The sequence below is a fragment of the Streptopelia decaocto genome, assembly GCF_964273445.1.
Source record: "Streptopelia decaocto genome assembly, chromosome: 9".
Classification (NCBI taxonomy): domain Eukaryota; kingdom Metazoa; phylum Chordata; class Aves; order Columbiformes; family Columbidae; genus Streptopelia; species Streptopelia decaocto.
The window spans coordinates 14,675,714-14,701,015 of record NC_138664.1 but is presented as its reverse complement, the minus strand read 5'-3'; the positions used below and the strand labels follow the sequence as shown (position 1 = coordinate 14,701,015).

The 25,302-nt window shown below is 39.2% G+C and overlaps 1 protein-coding gene across 6 annotated transcripts; it reads left to right on the top strand.

Annotated features, from left to right (window-relative positions):
* Window positions 1-26: 26 nt before the first annotated feature.
* Window positions 27-24,093, top strand: SLTM (SAFB like transcription modulator; the record flags this gene model as incomplete). Of its 6 annotated transcripts, none has more annotated exons than XM_082060929.1 (21): window positions 27-221; window positions 990-1,077; window positions 8,259-8,323; window positions 8,617-8,802; window positions 9,247-9,294; window positions 10,277-10,304; window positions 11,685-12,153; window positions 12,718-12,767; window positions 14,722-14,840; window positions 15,883-16,032; window positions 16,123-16,232; window positions 16,321-16,481; window positions 16,818-16,909; window positions 17,129-17,292; window positions 18,344-18,518; window positions 19,132-19,256; window positions 20,411-20,581; window positions 21,427-21,741; window positions 22,201-22,339; window positions 23,099-23,253; window positions 23,624-24,093. In XM_082060929.1, the coding sequence occupies 21 exons, from the start codon at window positions 27-29 to the stop codon at window positions 23,730-23,732; spliced, it is 3,114 nt and encodes a 1,037-aa protein (XP_081917055.1). In that variant the 3' UTR covers window positions 23,733-24,093. The 6 variants fall into 6 exon arrangements, with proteins under 6 accessions (XP_081917055.1, XP_081917053.1, XP_081917058.1 ...); XM_082060927.1 differs by having other exon boundaries at window positions 22,189-22,339; XM_082060932.1 differs by having other exon boundaries at window positions 8,259-8,332; window positions 11,913-12,153; window positions 22,189-22,339.
* Between the last annotated feature and the right edge of the window lie 1,209 nt (window positions 24,094-25,302).

Genomic DNA, 25,302 nt, shown 5'->3' with positions numbered 1-25,302 from the left:
CAGCTGCCGCGCTCAGTCGCTCTAAAATGGCCGCCGCCGCCTCGGCTCCCGCGGCCGCGCGGGCTCCTGCGGCCCCCGCCGCCCCGACGGCCGTGGCGCTGCCTCACACCGAGAGCAAGAAGATCACCGACCTGCGCGTCATCGACCTCAAATCGGAACTGAAACGGCGCAACCTGGACATCACCGGGGTGAAGACCGTGCTCATCTCCCGGCTCAAGCAGGTGAGAGGCCGGCACAGGCCGCGGGGGCCGGCCCTGCCCGGCGCTGCCCGACCGGCCCGCTGAGGGGCCCGGCCCGCTGCCGCCGACCGCCAGGCTTCGGGGGCGGGGCCCCCGCGGCACCGCCGGCTGCCTCCGGTGCGGGGGGCGGGACCTCTCTGTGCAGCCGCCGGTGCTGGGTGAGGGTCCGCGGGGACCGGGCAGCCCTGGCTGGCCGGCACAGCCCTCTCGGGCGCCGAGCTGGAGGGGCGGCCGGCCTGGGCCGTGCTCAGTGTCTGGGCCGGCGGAGCCCGGTGTTCCAGTTGGCGGTGTCCGTGCTGGCGGAGCCCTGGCCGGCAGAGCTCGCCCCGCGGCCTTGCGGCCCGTCCGCCGCCCCGGGCGCTGGAGCTCGTCGGGCGGCCTACGGGGGAGCCGCGGGGCCGGGTGTTGCCGTGGGGTTTCTGTGCTTCCCTCCGTCCTGTTTTTGCACTGCCCTTAATGTCATCACGGATGTCGTAGTTGCCTTCTGGTGTTGTGTTTCAAAGAGAAATGTGCTGATCCTTGATAAGCTGTCCTGTGAAAATGTCATTTTAACAGATTAAACTCTTGCCATTATCGTTAGCATTCTTTACCTCCTCTCCAGCTTTAAGTGAAAAGTTTAACCCGAAGTATTTTATAAAATACTTTTGAGGCAGAAAAAAATAATAATTTGGCTCAGTGACTTCTTCTGAAGTCAAGTTGTTTAGCTTCCCACTGAAATCCATTTAAAAATTCATTTTTTCTCCCATTTAGGCTATTGAAGAGGAAGGAGGTGATCCAGATAATATTGAAATAACTGTTTCAGCTGACACACCCACCAAGAAACCAGCTAAAGGCAAAGGTTAAGATCTATCAATATACATTACATTCTTAAGCCGTTTTTGTTGTATATATCACCTTAAAGAAAGAGTGCGAAACTGTGACATGTGGTGACAGTCGTGACTTTCCTGTTTGTGACTTCTGTAATGTAAGATGTTTTGCTTTGCTCATCTGTTTCGGTCACTATGTATGGGCAATGTATAGAGATGCTGGATATATACATGGAAAATGAGTGGGTTAAGAGATGTGTTATGAGGCTGTACTGCCTGCAGATCCTGGACACTTGCGCTGTGTGTGCTGAGGCTGTGTAGATGATCTGTGGGATTTTTGGAATATGCTGTGTTAACAGAGATCCTGATGTTCAGGAGTTTTACAGGGGCAAAGCAAGTATAGGAGCTGCTGGGTAGATCTGGTGCTGGGCAGGGATATCTCTCTAGCGTCCAAGAGTATTTGTGCAACAGCAGAGGGAGAACTGAGAGGTTCTTTTGCTGTGAGAAAGTGCTGGACCTAGACTGGTGCTGAGTAGACTGTAATATGTGGTAGGGGGACCACCACCTGAAGAGGACTGTGTTGTGTGGGTTTATTTGCATACTTTTTGCTGAAGACAGGATTTCGAACTTTGTGAATGGACTCTGAATGTTCACCGTGAAATGTCTAATTAGGAGACTTTTGGTTTTCTGTTGTGAAAAAATAACTACCTAGATTCTAAACAAATCTGTTTGGCAGTGAATATGTTAGGTCTGTTTTCTTTTGCATAAGTATTTAGATATTGTTTTGTGAATTTGGATTCCAAGGGATTTTTGTTTAGTTTTGTTTTCTGTTCTGGGAGCATCCATAGTCAAGTAATACTGGGAAAGTAAATGTGTGTTTTATGCACAGCATTCTTCATTGAACATACGTGTTAAGAATCTTCATATGTGTGCTTTAGATACCTGTTCTGGAAATGATCCATCCTCTACCACTGTCACTTGTCTTAGGCTGAATTTTGTGGTGGAAGCGATTATTAGTGCTTTCCTCTGGTGCTCTGAATGGGGAATTTAATAATAAAGTCTATCTGCTTAGAAACTTTGAATGAGTTATCTGTACTTTTGACACCCTATAAAAGTGAAAGGAAGTAAACTTTCACGATGTGGTTTCATTTTCTTCTGTGACATTACTTCATTCCCTACTCTGCAAAGGTAACTAATGCTTAAGAAAGCTACATGGAAGCTGAATAAGGAAATGCTTCTCCAATTTTTCATGTAGAAACTGAAATGATTACTTGTTCTGCTGTGATGAACACATTTCTTATCTGCCACTTTTCATCCTCCTGTTCTCCAAATTAATATGATGTGCATAATGTTCTTGAACTGGCTTGTTTCATTATTTTATTTTGCTTCTGCAAAGGCAGTTAGTGTACTAGTGGTGCTGCTGCCTGAGGCAGGGCTGCCCTAGCTGTTCCCTGCCACCTCTTCTGTGGATAGGACATGTATGTTCTTGGTAAACCTCAAAGTAAAATACAAGCTTCATGAAGTTCTTATCTGCTCGCTTTGCAAGCTCAGGAGTTTTTCCTCATTACTTTTTGAATTACAAGTCTTATGAGCAAATTTTGTGCCAACAGTATGAGAGGTTTGTGCTGTATTAATCTTCAAGTGTGGAACAAGAAAAACTCACTAATTCGTATAGGGAAAATGTCTTTTTGGTCTTATTGGTTTACTTCCAACTGTAAGAAAGAGTGTATTCTTTCTTTTTAACTATGTCTTGTATGTGTTACCTGCTGATTCTGGTATTTTTTCCCTCTCTGGTGCTTTCTGCTGAAATATATTACTAATAACCAGAAAATATCCTTCAAAGCTTGAAAATCTAGCACTTAAAAAATCCATTCCTAATGAATCCCTAGGAAACTTTCAGAGGCATGTGGAAGATGCACGCCTGCCACTTCGTGCTGGTTTTGCCAGGATTGAGTTAATTTTCTTCATAATAGTTAGAATCTTTTCTTTTTAGTAGCTAGCACAGTCCTTTTTGGGAGGGATAACACACTGAACTTCCCCTGGCTTTGCCTGGGACTGAGTTAATTTTTTCTTTCTAGTAGATGGGCTGTGTTTTGGAGTTGATATTAGAAAAAATGTCATAACTCAGTGATGTTTTGGCTGTTCTTGAGGTGACCAAGGGCTTTTTCAGTTTTCCAGCTGCAGGTGCAGATAGAAGCTGGGAGGGAGCACAACAGGACAGCACCTAGATTGACACCTAGGCTGGCCAGTGAGCTGTTCCCGACCATTAGTCTCATGCTTCATAGATCACGGGAGCCACCTTTTACGGCTCTCTTCTGGGAGGGGCTGTTCAGCACGATCATGTTTGAATGCGAACAGCTGTCTGGGTCTTCTTTGCTCCAGGATCAGCTGCACGGGACTGGTGTCCCACATCTTTGCTTGGTAGTGGGCTAGATATTGGTCATCAGCTGGTCAGCAATTGCATTGTGCATCACTTATTTTGTATATATATATTGTTGTTATTATTTTCTCTTCCTTTGGTGTCCTATTAAACTGTTCTTATCTCAACCCACAAGTTCTTCCCTTCCCTTTTGATTCTCTCCCCCATACTAGTTGGTGGAGGGAGGATGAGAGAGCAGCTGCATGGTCCTAGTTGCCAGCTGGGGTTAAACCTTGACACAACTGAGTAGGACTGAGTTTTTGTTTAAAATTTACTATCTTGATCCTCCTTGTGCTGGTACACGCTCTTCACCATGAGTGGCGTTGCCTCCTTCACTGATTTTGCCAGCAGATTGCTGTGGGCCTTTTGCTAATGCTTGTTTCCCCTCAGCCCCACAACTTCAGACTAATAGTAATGGGTCTTTAATTATTTTGCTGCTGTCCAGTGGGAAAATTAACAGCACTACTAGTCCTACAGTATTTTTTCTCCCCGTGCTGCTATTGCTGTACAAAGGAAGGTGGGGATGTTAGATACTCATTGGAGTTATGAAGAAAGTACAGCCTCAGAAAAGACCAGAGAATGGGAATAATGGATAAACCTCCTCACAGCAGCCAGGGGGAGGTGAATGGGAAGAAGGAAGGAGGTTTCTCTTCCAAAAAAATAAAAAACTTTGTCAGATGGCTATCAGCTTTAGATCTGAATGTGTTTTGTAGCCAGTTTTACTGCAACTCCTAAGGTCTGTGGAAAAAGTGAGATGTCTAATTCCCTAACACTGTCTGTCAGAAAAAAACTTGATCTGGATTGTTGGCGTAGGCTTAATTATAGGGGGAAGTGTGTGTGAGTGGTATCTTTGTTTTCCCTCTCATTACTTTTTTGTGTGTATGTTGACAAAAGTGGAGGAGAATAGGAATGAGGTTAAGGGTGAAACTAGTTTCATAGAACTGGGTTTTGTAGCAGCCTGATAAATTGATTTATCAACTGAGTACAGTGCATACTGCAGATTTTTACTGGACTGTGACAAGCTTTTGACGATGATACAAAGGCAACTTGCTATGAATTATGGAAGAAATGCTGTGAGCGTAAGAATAAGGCCTTGACTAAACTGGTTTGGACCTAGACCTTCTCTATTAAAACAAACAGTATCTTGCTAATGGCCTATACCAAGTTCTGCAGCATAAGATACTGTATGAAAAAGGAGTCATATTTAAAATAGGGCATTTACTGACTTGCCCAAAATTGAGATAATACAGGGGGAGCTGTGTGGATTTTCATTGGAAAAGTGCATGATAGGAGTATTTTGCATCAAGATTTAAAGAATGCTTGCAGACGGGTTCTGTAATTCAACAAAAATCCTTGGTCAATCCTGTATGCGAAATTAGTCAAAATCTGATACTTTTTCCAGAAGCTAGTTTATTTAAATATATTTGGGGTAAAGAAGAACTGAAGAACAGTTAATCGGAAGAGCCATACATGTGAGAGAACAGTTGGTTTTGCCAACTGAAGTTTGAAAACTGATATCTAGAGGAAGTTACCTTATTGCTAGCGTGGAGTATTTTTCAAATGTTTCTGATGGGAACATTCATTTGAAGTACCTGCAATCAGAAATATTGTAGCATATTAGTACATCATAACTTGGTGATTAAAGTTACTTTTCTGCTGAGTTTTGGAATCAGTGTGGATGAAAACCAGCTTTAGACTAATCGATTTTAACCTCAGAGCATTAATACAAGCGACAATGTTTATTTGCTGCTCTTCAAGTTTCTAAGTCCAGTTAGGCACATATTACTTTGTGTCTTAAATATCCTTCTAGATTCTGCTAGACTCTTGCTACTGCAAGGCTTCTAAATGAGATGAAAACTACACCTGCATGACGTTAAACCAACATTTTAAAGATGTTCTAAGTCTTCTACTCGCTTCTCAGAAGAATATTTGTTCTTTATGCAAATAGCCCATTGCAATTTTATGGTGCGTAGCAATTGCCATTGCCAGAAAAGGGATTGAGCATGACTTATAAAGGAGTGCCATCATTCCGAGGTAAATTAGTATTTGTGTTGTCAGGCACCCAGATTTGTGGTGAGTGCTGCTTACTCCACTAACAGTTTCGGTAGCCACTGCATGGATAAGCCTGTACATACATTTTATCATGTATTGACAATTTATTTGAGTTGAGACCTACTATGCTTGTTGTCTGCAGAAGGTCCAGCTGTTCTGACTGTAATTGTTAACATACCTTTTCATGCCAGTTATTTTCCTCAAAGTGCTACTGGTCTTGAGTAAGTTCACAGAAACAGTTTCTGAGAGGTGTTTGTTGCGATCTGACTTTAACTATGTGAAATTATGAGCCAAGTATGCCTTTGTGGATGAGAATCAGTGTGGAAGAGTGTTGGATTTTTGTGGACACTGGCTTTTTGGCAAGTTACTGTACCAACATCTGAAAACTGTTTCAGAACCTTGAAGTGTCACTTTTGCGCAATGTAACTCTAACCAGATCCAAGTAAACCCAAAACACAGAACTGAGAGGGAAAGCAAACTCCTGACCACTTTCTGGCTCAAAGCTGAAGAGCGAACGTCATTTTTCGGGTCTCCTTATGCCATGGAATACCTCTGTACTCAGAGTAAATGGCACTTACTGCAAAGACAGACAGACTAAAAAAATGCTAATGAACACATGTATTTCTGTCTGGCTTGATCTAACAGCAAACGAGTGATATGGACAGCTTCATTATTGGAAGGTATATCTTCCTTTTGATGCGGACATGTCAATAAAATACAGTTCCCTAGCTGCCCTTGCAGAATGGTGGACATGACTTGAGGGAACTTTGTCACTTTTTTTTTTTTTGCTATTCCCTGTAAAGTGTGGGCTCTGATTCACCTGCCAGATTGCCTCAGGCAAGATGAGTGAATTTAAACAGCTTTCATGACAGTACACCCTAGGTAGTTGCTAAATACGTCTAGCATCTGGGTGTCTGCCTGTCTCTGTATGCTTAGCTGAGTATGGGATGCAGGAAAACCTTGGACTTTCAGGTTTAACAAACCGAACAGCTAAAATAGGAGAGTGATAAAACAGAAAACAGTTGAGTGTGTGTAGAAGTCCTTGCTGTCTCACTGTTTTACTTATATTGAAGATATCTGTGGCTGTAGATTCTATCACAGAATACTAAAATAGTAATACAAAATTTGGATTAGTCTTGCTTTCAGGCATCAGTGGTGATACATATCAAAACCTGTCCTTTCCAGTGCCAGTGCGCTCCTCTTTCTGAGGAAGGCAGCTTCCCAAACTATACCTGTGCTGCTGGCCTTTTGTACCAATATTTCACAAATCTATTGCATTACAAATATAAACCAGTGATGTTTTGTTTGTTTTAAATGAAGTAAAGTCAGTGGCTAGATCTCTTTATGCATTTGGATCTGAATGTTTAGATCTCATGTTTCACAGTGGTAGAAATAACTTCTGTCATGTGTCTTTTGCTGGAGTCTAGTGAGTGCTGTCAGAGTGCTGTCTTTCAGTGAAACGAGTAAAATGAATTGGACTCTAAAACCAAGACAGTGGTGTCTCTTCTTGCCCTGTAGTTGAGCAGTTTCCAGCTTTGAAATGCAATTTAAGAACTGTGTATGTAAGACCATTGCTGACAAAAGTTGTCTATTCCAGGTAGCAGAAATGTCTATAATGTATCAGATTTTGGCTTATGTTTTTCTTTTCTATTTCTTTTGAGTATCTATAGAATTGAGGTAGCCATTCATTAGAGGATGAAGGAATGAGGGAGGATGTGATATCAAAAAGTAAGGCATTAAGTGCTGACAATGACTGCCATCCCATTTGCATCTTGAGTTGACACTGAGTTTCAGTAGAAGACAGTGAAGCTGCTTCCTAACAGAAGTGCTTTTGTATGTTGAGTTGCTGAAAACCATCACATAGGATAGCGTGTGATAGAAGGAATCAAAGAGACAGAATGCTTTACAAAGGGTGTGTTTGCATGGGGATGTTTATATCTAATGTTCTTTGGTCTTGTTTTTGCAAAAGATTAAGGAAATGCATAGAGTTCCAAAGGGAACTGTGTCTAGTCATGATCTCCACAGAGCCATCCTCATTGGAGAAAAGTGGGCATGTGCTAGAAGAACGGAATTTTTCATTGGTATTGCCTTTACATTGGTATTGCCTTTACTAAATAAAAGAATATGAAGAAAACCCAAGTGCTTCACCTTACTCAATTCTTTGGCTGCTCGTTCCCTCTAGTGATGAGAAGCACTGAAAAAAGTGGCTTGGAGAAGCTGTGCAATGCTGTGTTTGTGGTTATTCAGAAACACAGCTAGATAAAACCCTGAGCAATCTGATTATACTTGGGACTTAGCTCTGCTTTCGAGCAGGAGGTTGGGTGGACTGTATGACCTTTAGAGGTCCCTTTTAACCAAAATTGCTCAGTGATGCTAATTTTCCTGTAGAGTAAGCCCTTTCCAAAGTCTTAAATCATAAAGTCAAATTAACTCCAGTAATTCTAGAAATATACTCCTCAATGTTCTCCTGAAGTCCATTATCACTCAAAGTAGAAGGATTTGTATTAATATCACTAACTGGGATGTAACTGCTTGTTTATACAACAGCATTGATTGCTCATCTGACGTTTTTTCTCCTCACCTTAAAAATACTCCGTTTTGGGAGGGATATATTACAGTAAACAGTTCAGATAAACTAGAGCGTATAGAGAATAATAAACTAAGACCCAAGGTATAATCAGTATTGAAAGAAAGTCTGCTCTACATAACAGCTCCAGTCATTAGCATGTTCTGTCATTTCAGGTAAAAAGCCAGAAGCTGATGAACTGACTGGTGATGCTTCAGTTGAAGACGATTCCTTTGTCAAGGTAATAAAAGTATGTAAATTTTTTACCCAGTTTATATTTAAGTTCAATGTTTAGCTTGATTTACCAAAAAAAAAACCCAACAAACCTTGCTTCCATTTTCTTTGCACTAATCTATGTGGAAATTTGGAGCATCACAGCTGTGATGCCTAGAGGTGTGAAAGTGTGGGGTTTTTTTAAATGCTGTGAATGGATGTGATGCAGTATTTTGCAGAAGCAATGATTCTGGAAGTGGATTTTTCAGAATATATCTAATACCCTTAGTTATGCCAAGTGTCTCTTGTTCATACCAAAAGGAAAGTGAATTGGAAACTCAAGATGCAAGTGATCAAGATGGAAATGATGAGTTAAAGGACTTTAAAGAATCTGTTGAAGATGAGAACTTGAATTCTAAAGAACTACCATCTGCAGAAAAGAAAAGATACCACGACCTGGAGCCAGCAGAGACTACAGAAGAAGCAGAGAAGGATTTGGAAAGCCAGGTACTTTGTTGTCTTTTACATGCATTTTTATCTGCAAAATGCATTTTTTTTTTCTTGGTGTGTCTCTTCCTAGACAGTCAGAACTAGTTTTTCAGTTTGTCTTGCTTTCTTATCTCCAGAAGATAATTTGGTACTTTTTTCTTTCTGTTCTCCTTGACTTGTGTTTGAATAGTCCTGAAACAAACATGGCATTGATTGGTAAAATTCTACCACAGTCCATCCAGAGTTCCCAAGTGCTCTTCCCTGGTGCTGGTAGTGACATACGTAATCTGAATAGTGAACTGAAAGATGCAAGTCATGAGAACTGCTCGTTGATGTTCACCTTATTGAGCGTGTATCCAGTTAACTAAGATGTTTTCTGAGTTAACTGAATCTCTTGACTCTATGAATTTTTAAGTGTCTTACAAATAGTTTGCTGAGTAAGTCCCGTTTCTGTTCTTATAGGAAAATGAAGGCCAAGATGTAGAAGATTACACTTTTCCAACTGTACATGTAAGTTCTGAATCAGTTCTGTTAACCTGATTTTCATGTCTATTCAGTTGGAAAAGATCACTTTAGACTGGCTTTGTGTTCCAGAATGCATGATGTAATACAGTACAGGTAAACCGTGTGGGAAGCTTTCATTCATATTTTTTTATAATGCTGATAATTGTGATTACCAAATAAGGTGTCTTATTTAAATGCAAATTCCTGTCTACAATTTGGGAGTATTCAGTGCATAGATTTAGCAAGGTATGTTTTTCAAACTCTCTTAAAAACACTTCAGAGAGCCATGCCAAATACTAACATAGTATATACAACAGCCTGTACAGGGGTTTAGAACTGCTGTTTTAATACAGAAATTTGCCTTTGGGGGGATGTAGGTTGTTTGGGTAAATGTTGGTTATTTTGGGGTTTGTTGTTTGGTGTTGTTGTTGTTGTTGTTAATGCTTATATCTGTAACATCTAAGTTCAGAAATTCATTCTGAGTTACATGGAATTCATGTCTGAAAAAGGCCATATCGTACAGCATGTTTTGCTTGGTGAGGATAATGATAAACAAGTAAATACCTATTAAAATCATAGTTTCATTTTTAAGTACTTATTGGAGGAAGTCTACCTCCTTTCTGACTTCTAAGTTTTTAAAGCTAATAATGTATTGCTTGCATTTCATTGAAAGTAGTAATCAGCAGCATGATATCCATTCTCAAAGCTTTAGCAAGACATGGGGACGGTTTAGAAATGTCCTGTTGAGTTAAGGGGGGAAGAAAAGAGCTGCGTGTTCCAACCAATAGCAAACCACAAGTGTTGCAGATAGATATGAGTGAAGTTTTGTGCAAATTTTCAGTGATTTGACAACAGAGATGCACAGGCTTTGTCAGTTTTCAGTTCATTAATTTGCATTCATATGGTAGAAATTCTGTGGAAAGTATGAACTGTTCTGCCTGAAATTTTAAAGTAGGAGATATTTAGTATTGACTTCCTTTTCTTGCAGAATGGAGAAGACGAAGAAAACGAGAAAGGTATGTTTAAAGTTTAATGGAGTTCAGAGGTGTTTAGTTTGCTAGAGCAGGCAACTTTCTCTTGTAATATTCAATCTCTTTACTAATATTAGGTTTGTCTCCAGTACTAAGTATCAGTTGTCTCTTTATTAAGCTCAGCACCTGGAATCATTGCAGTCAGTGGGTTTATCTCACTCATAAGAGTTATTTTACTCTTAAGAGTTTATTACAGTATTTATCAGTTACTGTGGTAGGTGTATAATATAGTTGTAATACTATGATTCTTAATGAAAAAAACATAGTATTCAAGGACTCTGATTTTTATATACGGTAAGTCATGATGCAAAAGCTTCTAACTTGCACTGCAGTAACTGATGTTTAATTGAGCAAAATCATACACCCTTACACTGGACCTGAACACCCCAAAAATGTATGGACCATCATATGCTTGGCTTACTGTCACTTAGGAGTACTGGTTGTATATAGGATGGTAAAACAAGTGTTTGGAAACCTTTGGAGTGGCTACCTTTTTTTTTTAAGCTGTGCTCATTAGCGAAACTATAGAAGGAATGCAATGTATTTGGGCAAACAGACTTCCTGGAGAGAAGTCTTAAGGATTCTGTGTATGGTGGACTAGAAAGGACATGGAACACCATCACTTCACACTAGATGGAATAAACACATTACTGAAGTTACAGGATAAAATTACAGACTCCGTGTTTACAAGGAACCCTATGGCTGGAATGTCTCATCTGCACAAATCCAAGAACACGGCTGGAGATGCCAGCGGTTGGAGATGTGGGACTGAGATGGAAAATCTGTCCAGTGGATGTGGATGAAGACTGAGAACCCTTTGTCTACGAACTCTGGATTAAAGCTCACTCGTCCATTTTCTGCAGCACCCTTGTACAGCTAACTTGACTGCCAAACAACTGCTTAGAAAGGAAAAGCAAAAGGGAACACGAGCACGGAAGACTGACTGAAATTCTCCAAGACTGTAATTCTTTTGGATTTGGGAAGACTAGAAGTCCAAGAACCAGGAAGATTCAAAGATGGATTCAGTCAAACTGTGAGCTTCCAATGCAACTCTTTTCTTCTGGAACGCTAAATCCTAAACTGGAAAAATGGTTACTTCTTGTGAAGAACGGGTATCTCCAGGATGGAACCATATTCTCCCTCCTAATGTTTGGTACTTGTCTCTAGAAAATGTGTTTTGCCATGAAGAATAAGTGATCCTGGGTAAAGGATTTATATTTGTGTTAATACACTTTGTGTTTTTTTCTAACCTTCCATGGGTGCTAATAACTGGCTTTGTATTTTCTAGGTCCTATTCTAGCTTATGCATTTGAAATTGTTTAAACTTCTTGTTTTGCCGTATTTATTCCTGTTAAATCCTCTTAGATAAAGCAGGTTCTGGTGATGGTACACAAGAAGTATCTAAACGTCTTCCTTCAGAAGAAAGCCTAGCTGAGGCTGATCACACGGCTCACGAAGAGATGGAAGCTAACACCTCTGTGAAAGAAGCTGAGGATGATAACATATCGGTTACAATCCAGGCTGAAGATGCCATCACTCTGGATTTTGATGGTGATGACCTCCTAGAAACAGGTAAAAATGTGAAAATTACAGATTCTGAAGCAAGTAAGCCAAAGGATGGGCAGGATACCATTTCACAGAGCCTGGAGAAGGAAAGCAAGGACTATGAGATGACTGAGAACCATAAAGATGGTAAGAAGGAAGACTGCGTGAAGGGTGATCCCGTCAAGAAGGAAGCCAGAGAAGGTTCAAAGAAAGCAGAATCTGGAGACAAAGAAAAGGATACTTTGAAGAAAGGTCCCTCGTCTACTGGGGCCTCTGGTCAAGCAAAGAGGTTTGTTTTTCTATGTCAGTTCTTTACGATACCGAGTACCAGCATTCAATAAGATCACTCTACATTAAGGGGGTTGCAGCAAGAATCTTATAATTAGTATCCTATGCTCCTGCCTATAGATTTTTTTTGACCGCCATAAGTTACTTTTTAAAATTCAAGATCTTCGTATAGACACTATGTCCTACTGATTGCATTGTCGAATTGTCAGCATTTATTTATTTTTTTCAATTTGACGATTTTTTTAAATGTCCTTGTGATGATGGTTATGAACAGCTATCAGTTCTAAGAACACAAAATGAAGTCAAGTCCCCGTCCTGAAATCTGGAGAAGATTGCCATATATCCACTGAATAGAGTTGTCAGAGAATCTAGATCTTCAGGCATCTTGGGGAAAATCAGTGCAAGAATCCATAAGGGAATCATTTGTTCCGATATACAGTCTAGCCCTTTTTTATTTTTATTTTTTGAAATGTTAACTTGTCTATTAGTATTAGTAGTATAAAATGCAATACTTACCAAATTCTGTATTTTCAATTTTCTTCTGATTTTTAATTTGCTTCTTTAGCTCTACTAAGGAATCTAAAGAAAGCAAGACAACATCAAAGGATGAGAAAGGTAACTATTACAATTTAGGGTAGTATTTTTGATAAGTTGCTTGCCACACTAAAATGGCAGATGTAATTGAAATCATCCATCTGTAGTGAATTGTGCTAGAGGCACAGTAGTCATTAGCTGTATGTATATGTCTATGTGCTTTTTCTCCTTATGCCAGGTTCTTTGTAAGATCAAAACTACTTATTCTAAAGACTCAAAGGAAATATATTCTCCTATTTCAAAACACTTTTGGGGAGCAAATTCTGCTTTTTCCTAAGTCTTTATTTTGATGGAAGGTGTAGTTTTCAGATATGCCTGCTGTAACTTACAATGGTTTGGGTTGATGTTATACACAGAACAAGTAGAAAATAATTGCAAGTACTTAAGCATAACACAAATGAAATTTTTTTTTGTCCTAATTCTAGATCATTTTTTAATAAAGTAAATTCTTAACCAAATATAAGAACTGAGATGCCAGCTGGCAAAATTGTGCTTGTGGCTGTTTAGTGCATTAAAGTTGGACCTATTTGTCTGCCTTGGAGTTCCTGTCTGTTACCATAAAACCCCGTATTATGATTACAAATTCACAGAGTGGAGCTTAAGAGCACCTTAATGTCTCCAGTTATACTGATGCTTCATAGCTCAACAAATGCATTTGTATAAGCTCATGTGTCTCCTTATTTTACCTGCTAGCTCTCTGCCAAAAACCTTCGTTGCAAGAGTCTCTTGCCTGTCACTAATGAATGAATGGAACTTGACCTGCTAAATTGATTTCTGAGGAGAAATTTTAGTGACAGACATAATTCAGTCTTCTGTAGACGCATGTCTGTTCATGACGGTTATATGCTTACAAGGAAATTAAATGAAGATGCAGCAGATCTGCTCTCATGTAGCATATATGATAACTGTAACAGTAACTGTCAAAAGCCTGTCTTAAAATGCGTAGCCAAAGCCAGCAGAGTGGCTCTTTAATGATACTCTAAGTCTGTCATGGCTATCAAGATATCTAGGATTATCGAGATAACCCTAGTTTGACAACTGAGCTTTGTTGCCTTTTGCTCTTAGTTCATTTTGATGCATTGAAGAAGGAAAACTACTTTTTTTCCTCAAGGTGCTTACCTTTTAAAACTGCATACTGCCAGATTCTCCAGCTCTTTAGCTGGAGATCCAGTTCTGGTCTATCACTGGCTATGTTTTAACATACTCAAAAGCTATTCATGCATTTAGCAGCAAACAACAACAAGCTGAACTAAATAATATAAGGCTAAAAGATGTGGGGAATAAGATCACATTAATCTCTTGAGTTCTTAGTTGTTGCAAAAAGAGATAATATATGGAAGTGGTGGTGTGGTGGTCTTAAAGGCATGTAATGTTTTTCCAGCTTTTCTTTAGTATTTTCCTTGGCATGTGGGAACGAATTTTGGTGGGTTGCATCTCATTCTACATCCAGCAGCATTTTTAAAAAGCTGCTCTGGATGGAGGGCAGATGCTTCAAGGAGTTGTGGAAATGAACCACATTATTCTGGAGGCTAGGATTAACCAAGTCTCCTCTATTTACCTTTTTGCCGTCTCTTCGGTAAGGTGAGTAGTGTAAAGACGTACTGATGAAGAACAAATGTGGGGTGCTAAAAATATTTTCTCGAATGGAAGTTACTGATAAGAACTGGAAGTTGAAGCTTAATGTACATACCTGAATGAGGGGTAAAGCATGCCTTTAACAAAGAATTGTATGATTTTTCTAGTTCTGTCGTTCGGGTGTGAGTTAGCCAAGCTGTTGGTCTCAATACGTGGCTAAACGAATGAAATCTTATGGCCTATATTTTTTTTATATAGAAGGCTTTTCAAGAAAGGTAACCGGATAAACAGTTACTTAAAGGTAACAGGCTAAGTTTCTCTTTTCAGCAAGAGTTTAGTTCAATATTCACTGTATGTGTGTCTCCTTAATTGTTCGGCTGTTCTGTAAAACTTGTTTCAGGAAGTGCAAGCAGTGTTAGTGGTAGCAGTGGAAGTTCAACTAGGAACCTGTGGGTTAGCGGACTGTCTTCCAACACAAAAGCTGCCGACTTGAAAAATCTCTTTGGCAAATACGGAAAGGTATTTCCTGGGGTGTGATACCATGTGTTGTGTCTGTCTCTTTCTTCTCCTCTATTGAATTACAGAGATTTGATTTGACACTTGATTTAAATAAAAGTCTGCGATGTAATGTCTAACCACTGTAATCTAAAAAAACCCAGTACTTCCAGCATCTAATCTAAGAGTGCATGCTTACAGGAAGGGCCATATGTTAATTTTATAAGAAATTTTTCTTCCTCTTGAGGTAAGATAGATGCAAAAGAAATATCACAAATATGACTGGTTAGGGCTGGCTTTAATTTTTTTTTTAATTAAATAACAATGGCTGTGTTCTTCTGCAGCAATTGTGTTTAACCATGAGTGTAAGATAATGTGTTAACTAGTAAAATTATATTATAAGCAGTCTTTATAGAACCTGCTGCTTTGGGAGACTGTTTTTAAAATGTTTTCTGAGGGCTTATGAATTTTAAAAGTTACAGTTATTGTCTGTTTTTTTAGGGCCTTGACTGGCTACAGTGGTTAGAGAAATTCTAGTGAGGAGCAGGAACGCAAAGCTTCCTTCTCAGGAAGCAAGTGTCAAAGAGCTGGTTGCTAAAATTGCTTTGTTGACACATTTCCTAGATGCCTTTGAAGAACTGGCTCTCTCATAAGTAGTATTATGTATTAACTATGTACCTTCCTGCCATTAATGCGCAGCTGCTGACTTTTTTGTGGGGCTTCATCTATCAGACAAATGGTCAAATTCAGATCAGTGGTGGTTTTGTGAATGAATTTTGACAGTAACTGTCAAAAGAAGCATTTAGATAATGTGCGTGAGGTTGTGTCTGGTCAAAACAGGACGTGAGCATTAATATGCCTTGATGTGAAAGCTGGGATAAAGTTCTCAAAGCTGCAACCTCCTGTGCAATGATACGCTTTTCAAAACTTGGAGTGTCAGTTCTTCTAGTGGGGTGGTGGTGTTTGTTTTGGTGTTTATATACTAGGGTAGAAGTATTATTGGAATACTTTTGCTTCCTGACTAGAAATGTCTCTCTCAAAACCTACATTTTATCTGTTTATGTAGGTGCTTGGTGCAAAGGTGGTCACTAATGCGCGAAGCCCCGGGGCCAAATGTTACGGCATAGTAACAATGTCTTCTAGCACAGAAGTGGCTAGATGTATTGCACACCTTCATCGAACAGAGCTGCACGGCCAGCAAATTTCTGTTGAGAAAGTAGGTTTAATGAGATGAAAACTTTTACCAAAATAGGCCATCTTATGCAAGAATCTGTATTAACCTCTTTGCTTCTGGAAACAACTATAGGTGAAAGGCGATCCCTCCAAAAAGGAGTTTAAGAAGGAAAGTGATGAGAAATCTAGTTCGAGTAGAAGCACGGGAGATAAGAAGACTGCATCGAGTGATAAAGCCAGCAAGTAAGAAATTTCGCTTGTCTTCTGAAGTTGTGAAAACCCTTTAAGGTGAATTTTCCTCATTGCATTTGTGTGTTTCTTTCCTAACAAGAACTCCATCAACCAAAAAAGAAGAAAAAAAATCTGAGAAATCTGAAAAAAAAGAAAGTAAAGAAGCCAAGAAAACAGAAGGTAAAGATGAGAAGAGTGATAATGGAGCAAGTGGCCCTAATCAAGAATCCACTAAAAAAACTGAAGAAAAGAAAAGAATAAGTATGCAATAGAGCCATGTTTCCTCCTGTTGAATCTGTGTGTCTGACTTGTTTTGGGAGCATGTTCTTGCTCTTATTGGAAAACAGACAATTGAACAACCGTTCTTTTTTAGATTCCAGTAACATACATGTAATTACTTCAGAGGCAGTGTTAAAGTTTCTATATCAGTGCTTAATTACAGACGTGCTGGTATGCTCCTACCAGTTCAATCTAGAGATATAGAAATTTAGCCAAGGAAAATCTGTAATAGGCAAATAGGGATGTATGTGTGTTTTAAACCTTTTTTCTTTTTTCTTTCTTCTTTCCACCCCCCCCTTTCTTCACCCCCATTACTAGGTGGTAGAAGCCCAGGTCAAATTGTAATTTTAGACCAAACAAAAGGAGACCAAGGCCACACAAGGACAGTCAGAAGGGGAAGGTTTGATAAAGTACGTATCTGTAGATTTGATGCAATCCTTATCTGGTTTGATACTACCTTACAGTTGATATTTTAATTGAAGAGTCAATAAACTCTTGCAGACTGTTAAGCTTAGAAGTTTTGTATGCTTTGGGATAGCTAAGTAGTTAATGATATTAAAATGTAGCATCCAGAAATCTCCCTAAAGGAATGAGACTTCTGAAATAACTATTGTAATCTCTATCTATAGCCACAGATATTGAGGAACAAAGAGCGTATTATTCAAGATAAAATGAAATTCAGGGAATACAGGAGTAGAAAGGATATCTTGCCTTTTGAAAAGATGAAGGAACAGAGAATGCGAGAACACATGGTTCGATTGGAAAGAATACGACGAGCTGTTGAACTCCGAAGGTAGTAATTCAGCTTTTTGCTAAAGGCTATTTCATGCGTTAATTGATCAGATACTATATTTAGAAATCTAATTAGAATGCATTCTGTCAAACATTTACTCAGATGTTAAAGTCTGGGCTTCTACCTAACAGTATCTTTATGTGAATTAATGGACTCCGAAATTTTTGTTTAGTGTTTTAATAGCCATATATGTGCACACGTAGCTTAGTGTTTGTTATGGGGAGGATGTATCTCATAGGTGTTACTGCATGCCAGTTTGCTCACCTTTCAAAAAGAAGTTGAGTAGGAGATGTGGCCAAAAGTAGTGTTCAGGGGTTTTTTGTTTGTTTGTTTTTAAACAAAGAACTGTTGTATCTTCTAAATGACAGATACATAATACAATTTTGTCCCTTTAAATAAAAGGACTAAATGCTACACTGTTCTATTCTCTTTTCATACGACCAAAAGTTTGCAAAGGATTGTTAAGTGACTTGTGGTGTTAGCTGGATTTCCCTAAACAAAGGAATTCCCAGGAAGCATAAAGCTTAAGGGAGAAAATGCCTTCCTTGCTTCTTTTAAACTGTACTATAGGAGGTGGGAAGAAGAAATCCAAATGAAGCTGCTGCCAGGTGTACCGAACCTGTGCAAGTCAGGCCGGCCATGTCATTCTGTCTTCTTGTTGAACAGAAAACAAGAAGTAATTTTTTTGTTAGCTTGAAGAGGGCAAGAGCTAAAATAGCAAGTACTTTTAAGATCCAAATCATATTCTTTGCTAAGCTGTTGTTACTGTCTGCTAGATGATAACAAAGAAATATGATGTATATACATTATATACATAAAGAACTATGATTCTTGATATAACTTTTCCTAGTATCTGTTGTCTGCTTGAATGGTTCTGTAGAATATATTAAAACCAGTTTGGCTACTTGGGGCTAAAAGGAGTAGACTTCTGATACCAAGACTTCTGTCAAGACTTTACTCTCATAGTTTTTTTTAATGTCTGTGCCTAGGGTGATGTTAGTTTTGGATGAGAACCTTTTTCTGATGAGTTTCTGCTACCTTTTTTCTTTAGGCGAAGAGAAATTGCTGAGAGGGAGCGTCGTGAGAGAGAACGCATACGGATAATGCACGAGCGAGAAGAATACTTGCAGAGAGAAAGGGAACGATTAGAAATTGAAAGGCAAAAACTAGAGAGGGAAAGGATGGAACGGGAGCGTTTGGAAAGAGAGCGTGTTCGTATTGAACAGGTGTGTATATTTACATTGTGAACAATAGTGCAGTATCGTTTTGGAGTATAACACAGTTTGCACTTGCTGTGAATTTTTCTCTTCACCCTTCCGCCCAGACCATGAAAGAACCAACCAAACATTACATTACATTAATCTACATGCACAACAACAGTAATCTTTATCTTGAGTGCTTGACTTGGGAATAGTTTGATGGCAAATTCTTTCTGCTGGTTTATGCTGTGGCTATACGTGTCTGTCTCTCAAACTGAAGTACAGCAGATCATATTGCTCGTACTAGTCTTCCATAATTTTACTAGATTTTTCCTAGAGAATGTCACTGAATGTCACTGAAAACTTAATGGTCAACAAGTATGATAGCAATACAAGAAATTGCCTGGAGATATTTCTGTCTAACAGCCAATAGCTTCTCCAGATCTGTTCTCTACAATTTTAGAGAAGTATTTCTTATGCTCTTTAATCTTAGATGCTTATCCAAGTATGAATTCTATCAGATGGCCTTTAATAGAAACTATCAAGTATTAGTTCTGTATATTTGCTAACAGTTTTATAAGTATCTCCAATAAAGAGCTGTTTTATTTGTTGTGTTTATTCACCCTTCCCTTTATTGCAGGAACGTCGAAAAGAAGCAGAGCGTATTGCTCGTGAAAGGGAGGAACTTCGTCGACAACAGCAGCAGCTTCGTTATGAACAAGAAAAGAGGAATTCTTTGAAACGTCCACGTGATGTAGATCACAGGTAATCTAATTCTCAAACCATTGTCTTACAGCATTCAGTGAAAATAAAGAGCTACCAGTCTTGCGTCAGACTTGAAAATGCTTTTGTACCTGAAAGAAGCATTCACAAAAGAACTGGATTTCTGCTATTTGTTTGGCTTTTGACATCAGTTTATGCCAAGCATGAAACATACCTTATCTGTAGAAGAGAATTTTTAAATAAGAATCTCATTAATTAATTCTTGTTGTACGAAAAGAGCATAACTCAATTCAGTGCATTTGCTGAGAGAAGATGGTCTTTTGCCTTAATGGTTGAAATTTCCATCTTTGACTTCACAAAGAATTCACATTTCTAGTAAATGGATGGTTCAGGAAGTCAGTGTGATGGCTTCTGATTTTTACTGAAGCTGATGACATCTATCATTTGCTGTTTGAGCCACATGAATTGAACTGGCTTTGATTTTTATTTGATTATAAGACTAAGACAGAGACCTTAGCCATAAAATCAACATATCGGTGGTATGATGGAAGGTAAATGGAAGTCGTCAGGGTAGATACAGTAGGAGAACATTAGTGTTTCTTTACCAGATTAATAGAAACAGCTTCATTTTTCAGGGCTATTGATTATACAGTTTAGTTACTCACATTCTTATCGTAGACACTCTTTACCTGAATATTTCTAGTGAGCAAGGCTGTGACGTTTCCTACATTATTGTTTCCCAAGAAGGCTGTTCTGGTTTGTGGGTGTTTTGGTGTTTGTTTTTTTTTTGTTGTTTGGTTGGTTTGGTGTTTGTTTGGTCTTGGTTTTGTTTTTCTAAAAGGCTTTTTATTTTCCTAGAAGGCTGTTTTCAAGACAAAATTTTGCTACAGTTATATTTTTGTCAGGGTCTTCTTTTTTTCAGTTTTTTTAAACTGCCAAACATTATAAACTATTGCTTGGATTTTATTACATATTTAATTGATATTTTGTCTCCTTAATTTGCACTTCAGAGGGGTGTTTTGTTTTCTTATAATTATTTTCTTCACTATTCTGTAAAGAGTCTACCTTTGTAGGTGGCTTCCCAAAGGTCAAATGAGTGCCTTTAAAACAGATGGCTGACTCTTAACAATTTTCTGCAGATTAGACCTTGATTTGGATACATGTAACTGATGAGGGTTCATTTGTTTTGCTTAAAGGAGAGATGACCCTTACTGGAATGAGAATAAGAAGATGGCTCTTGATACAGATGCACGTTTTAGTCATGGTTCAGATTACAGTCGCCAGCAGAACAGGTTTAATGATTTTGATCACAGAGAACGGGGGCGATATCCAGATGGTTCTTCTGTTCCATCATCTTCTTTTGATAGGTAAGTGGAGATGATATGGTAGGTATTTGCCTGCCAGCATCTCTGTAGATTCCACTCTTAACTAATCAAAATTTAAGTGGTGCTAAAGGCTTTTTACAGTTCTGATGCAGTAGAATTGCAGCAGTGTTCTGAAACTTCTTCTGTCTTCAGGCCTGGCAGTTTATGAAATGGAATCTAGTCCACTTTTCTCTAAGGACTTTAAATTAGCTGCCTGGTGATCTCTTTTGGGTGATGTTTTGAAATAATTTTTGCAATTATTCCTTTTTCTCATCTAGTCATAAGTGGGTTCCAATGGATTAGATACATCCAACTTGGTAACTTAGCAAGGCTAAAAGCAACTGATTTAATGAGTTATGAGTGTTACTTGCACGAGTCACATTCATCAGGGTCCGTGCAACTGTGCAGTAAATACTGGTTACAGATGCAGCTTCATGTTTCCATTAAACATCTCCAATAACCATTAAGGCTACGTAGTTGTAGGTGCTGGACTTCTAGTTCATTGCAGCATAAAAGCAGAATATTTTCTAGCTGACTTGAGAAATCTAGTATTTCCTCTGCTTGATAATAGGCAAAAGGGAGGCCCACAATTGCTTACATTATACTGACCAAAATGCAAACAGATCAATAGATAAGGAAATGTTAAACTGGCTGTAAGAACTTGAGTTCAAAATTACAATTGCAGAAATAAATATAATTTGGGGTGGGAAGGATCTTTGAGATATATACCCCATATATAGTAATAAACATGTAACATAAAGATGAATAATAGTTTTGTATACTCAGCGTGTGCTTAAATGGGCAAACGGGAGAGAAGGAAATGATGTTTTCCTACTTTACCAACTTAGGCGAGAACGTTTTGTAAACCAAGGCGAAGCAAAAAAGGCTCGCCCGGCAGGACGAAGAGAAGAGCCAGGGTTTGAGAGGTACCCCAAGAACTTCAGTGAGTCCAGAAGAAATGAACCACCACAACCAAGAAGTGAACTTCGAGATACAGACAGACGAGAAGTGCGAGGAGACAGAGACGAGAGAAGAACAGTGATCATTCATGACAGACCTGAAATACCACATGGTCGACATCCACGAGAGACTGGTTCAAATCCACCCAGGCAAACGAATTGGAAGAGCGAGGGAAGCATAAGCGCGGACAAACGGGATGGCAGGTAAGTTTGCTGGCTAACCAACAAACCAGTGAAGGTGGTGATTCTTGTAGGATTTACCCGTAGCAGCAGTTCCTCAAGAACTGATGTGTAAAGGGAAACAGATTGCCTCCTCAAGAATGGCAGAGTCACTTTCCAAAAGCATTACCAAAAAATTGTCTGTAGGTTGTCACATATGCTAAACCTCATCTGTAAACTTGATGCTGACTCCCAGCAGTCTGTTCTTAATCGTGTGTAGCAATATAGAGTAAGGAGGCTTTTGTGCAAGAATGCAGATGTAAACAAATAACATTTAAGTTTTAATTATTTAGAGAGAAACGTAGATGTAAAATAATGTTTCTAAGAAGCTGACTGCAAGTTGCTAGAAAAACAAAAAGGCATCTTTGAAGTCTACATGTGCTATGATTTGGTATTAATTCTATTATACTGAAACCAAAATTTTGATCAAAGCCATTTTTACAGAGGGGAGAGGCCAGATCGATCGGGAAGAGAAGTGTCTGGGCACGTGAGAGGTGCACCCCCCGGCAGCCGCAGCGGCGCTTCTGGCTATGGAAGCAGGGAAGGAGAACGAGGCGTGATGGGAGAAAGAGGTGGAGGACAAGTGAGTCATCTCTTTGTGTTTGTGTGCATGAGCGAGAGACTGGAAAATGCAAAATCACACTGGAAAAATGACCACATGGCATCACATAACTCACTAGCAAGCATTCTGGCTACTTTCAAATTACTTTATTTTAAAGGTTCTTTTTTGTTGAGTTTTTTAGTAAGCCAAGAAATTCCAGAAAACATACCCAATTCTTCTTAGATCTAGCATCTTTCAAGTAGATCAGAACAATACCTGAATGAGTTGCTGATTTGGCTGTTAAAATTTGTTGTCATCTGATGTTTTCAGGGTCTTAATGTTACACTGCCTGCTACTTTTGGTGCAGTTGGTCATTTTAGTCTGTAATGTGCTGAGAAAAATCTTCTGTAAGACTTGTTTTTGAAGTCTACAGACTAAGTGCTCCTTGCTACCAGATCCCGAACCATGGAAAGAAAAGTTTCTGTGGCTATATGGAACATGCTTGTCAGTGATTGTGTGAGATCAGGGCAGACCTGGGAATAAGTATGAGTTCATGGAACTTTACTCTCTGCATGCCCCCCAGTCATTATTGCAAATTAGTTCATTTTTGTTACCTAGAATTATTTTGAATAGGACTCTTGTAAGCATGGGTTAGCTGCCAATGGCCTGAAATCTTAAAAGATGCTTGACTTTTGTATCTTATATAAATAAGCTGTAAGCTTAACTCTCTTGAAAAGCTCATTTCCTGTTGATAATTAAATATGCCTTTCATTCTGAAAACGACTGTCGCTTTATTCCCAGCACTATAATGAGGACAGACATGTAGTTGAACGCCATAGTCGTGAAACTGGACCAAGAAAAGAATGGCATGGACCTAGTTCTCAAGGAAGCGGGTATCACGACACAAGGAGAATGGGAGACGGCCGTGGAGGTGGCATGATGTCTCCACACACAAGGTACAGAAACTGCTCCTTCCTCTCCGTTCCCTACTGAGCTGCCCAAGCTGTGGTTGTTTAGGAAGTGCAGTAGCCTCAGTGCGAGCAGCGTGACTCTCTGTGGAAGGGTTGCTGCTGCACAACATCCAAAAAACAGCTTTCCAGGCCAGCACACAACTCCGCAGTTGTCACGTTGCTCATGGCACTATTGTTCAGCTGCACAGAAGTGAGGCACTTCTTGCAAAGTCTCTTTTGTGCATGGTTTCAAGTCTGGTTTGAGACTTAGAGTTTAACAGTTAAGTGATTTGAGAAGTAACAATGCTCTTACCTGTACACCAAGAGTTTAGATACTTATTGTAACTTAACACTTTTTTAAAACCTTTGTTTCCAGTAACTCTTCACCAATTAATAGAGTTGTACAGATCACAGGCAATTCCATGCAGAGGGGAAGTGGCTCAGGATTTAAGCCATTTGAAGGTGGACCTCCACGAAGATTCTAAGATCTACAGCTGCTTGGTTTCAAGATAACTTATTGAAATCTCTTGTAAACTTTCTCTGATTAAAAACAGGAAATCTTGTCTGGAAGTCCTGGTTAAATTTTTTTAATTTAACATGATTACTTTCCTCTCAATTTTGGAGGCATTTTAATAGTTACGTTGTAATTTTGGATAGTTTTTGTGTATCTTTGATAAGCATTTTCCCTGAGGCACTAGAGCTGTGTAAAAAAACAAATTGGAACCAAAATATTTGTTAATTCTGTATAAAAGAATAGGTTGCGGCTGTGTGCTAGTAGTTTGATTTACCAACATTAGCCCTGTGGTGTCATGCTTTAAAGTTAGCTACTTATCACAACATACACAACTATAACCTCCATTTGGAAGGTTGTCCAGACTCTTATCTCTGCTTTCTAATTTGTAGAGAAATAAGATTGTTCTTTCATTAACTGGGTATTATGTAACCTATTTTTGCAGAAGGTACTGTTACATTGAGTGCATTTATGTGTATTCTTGGAAATGTATTCTTTTGAAATAAACCTTCATATTCTGTATAGCTTCTAGTAAGTCTTTGAAACAGTCCTTGGGGAAGGAAGACACAATGAAACAGCCATGTTGACAAATCAAAACATGAGTGCCCTTAACTTCCAACTACAACTTCTTTAGTTGTCTCCTTCACTGTTATGGAGAAACACCTCTGATAGCACAAGGAGATTAGTACCAACAAATATAGGAACACTCAGGGGAGGCCTAAAGAAATAATTACACGGTTCACTCCTTAGATCTAGCAAAGCTCTGGCAGAACTTTCAGCTTATCTTAAACCAGAGAACCACAAATGAACTTTGCTTGTAGTGGCTGGGGAATCCTATAGATGCAGTCTTGCTCAGGTACCCCCTGCTGTTCACTGATGTGGTCTCAAGCAAAAGGGATGTGTCTTTTTAAACCTTTTGGTTTAGCCTATGCTACATCTCTCTTGACCAGGCCACATCACAAAGGTAGTCAGTCCAAGACTCGTAAGTATATAGTTACAATGCTGTTTCAGCAACTCAAAAAAACCCCAACTTGTTAAGTCGTATTTGAATAAGAGGTGGAAGTTTTTACTGGTCCAGATTGTCTTTTAAATTATTTAAGTTGCCAATTTTAAGGCAAGAGCCAGTAAGAACACACTGCTGTTGCCCAGGGATCTCTGCCAGCCTCAGCTGCAGTGAAGAACCGCTGCCTACCTGCAGCAGGCCAGAGGGATGAAGTAGCAGAAAACAACTTAAACTAAGTTGTTTCTCAGCAAGTAGCCTTCCCAGAAAGATGGCAGGAGAGACAAACCTGGTACAACAGCATTTTCTCTAATTAATCCTTTGTGAATATTCACAACTGACAAATACTTAGGTTTAAACAAAAGAAATATGCTGTATCAGCAAATGTGTCAGGACACATTTATCCAATAAGTAGCTTATCCTGATGCATTTAATAAATCTGCTCATGTTGTTCAATTCTTAGAAGAAAAATCTAAGAAATCCAATTTACTGAGTGTTTTTTGCATGAGTTTCAAAGAGAAAAGCACAAGTTAAGGGAGTGCAT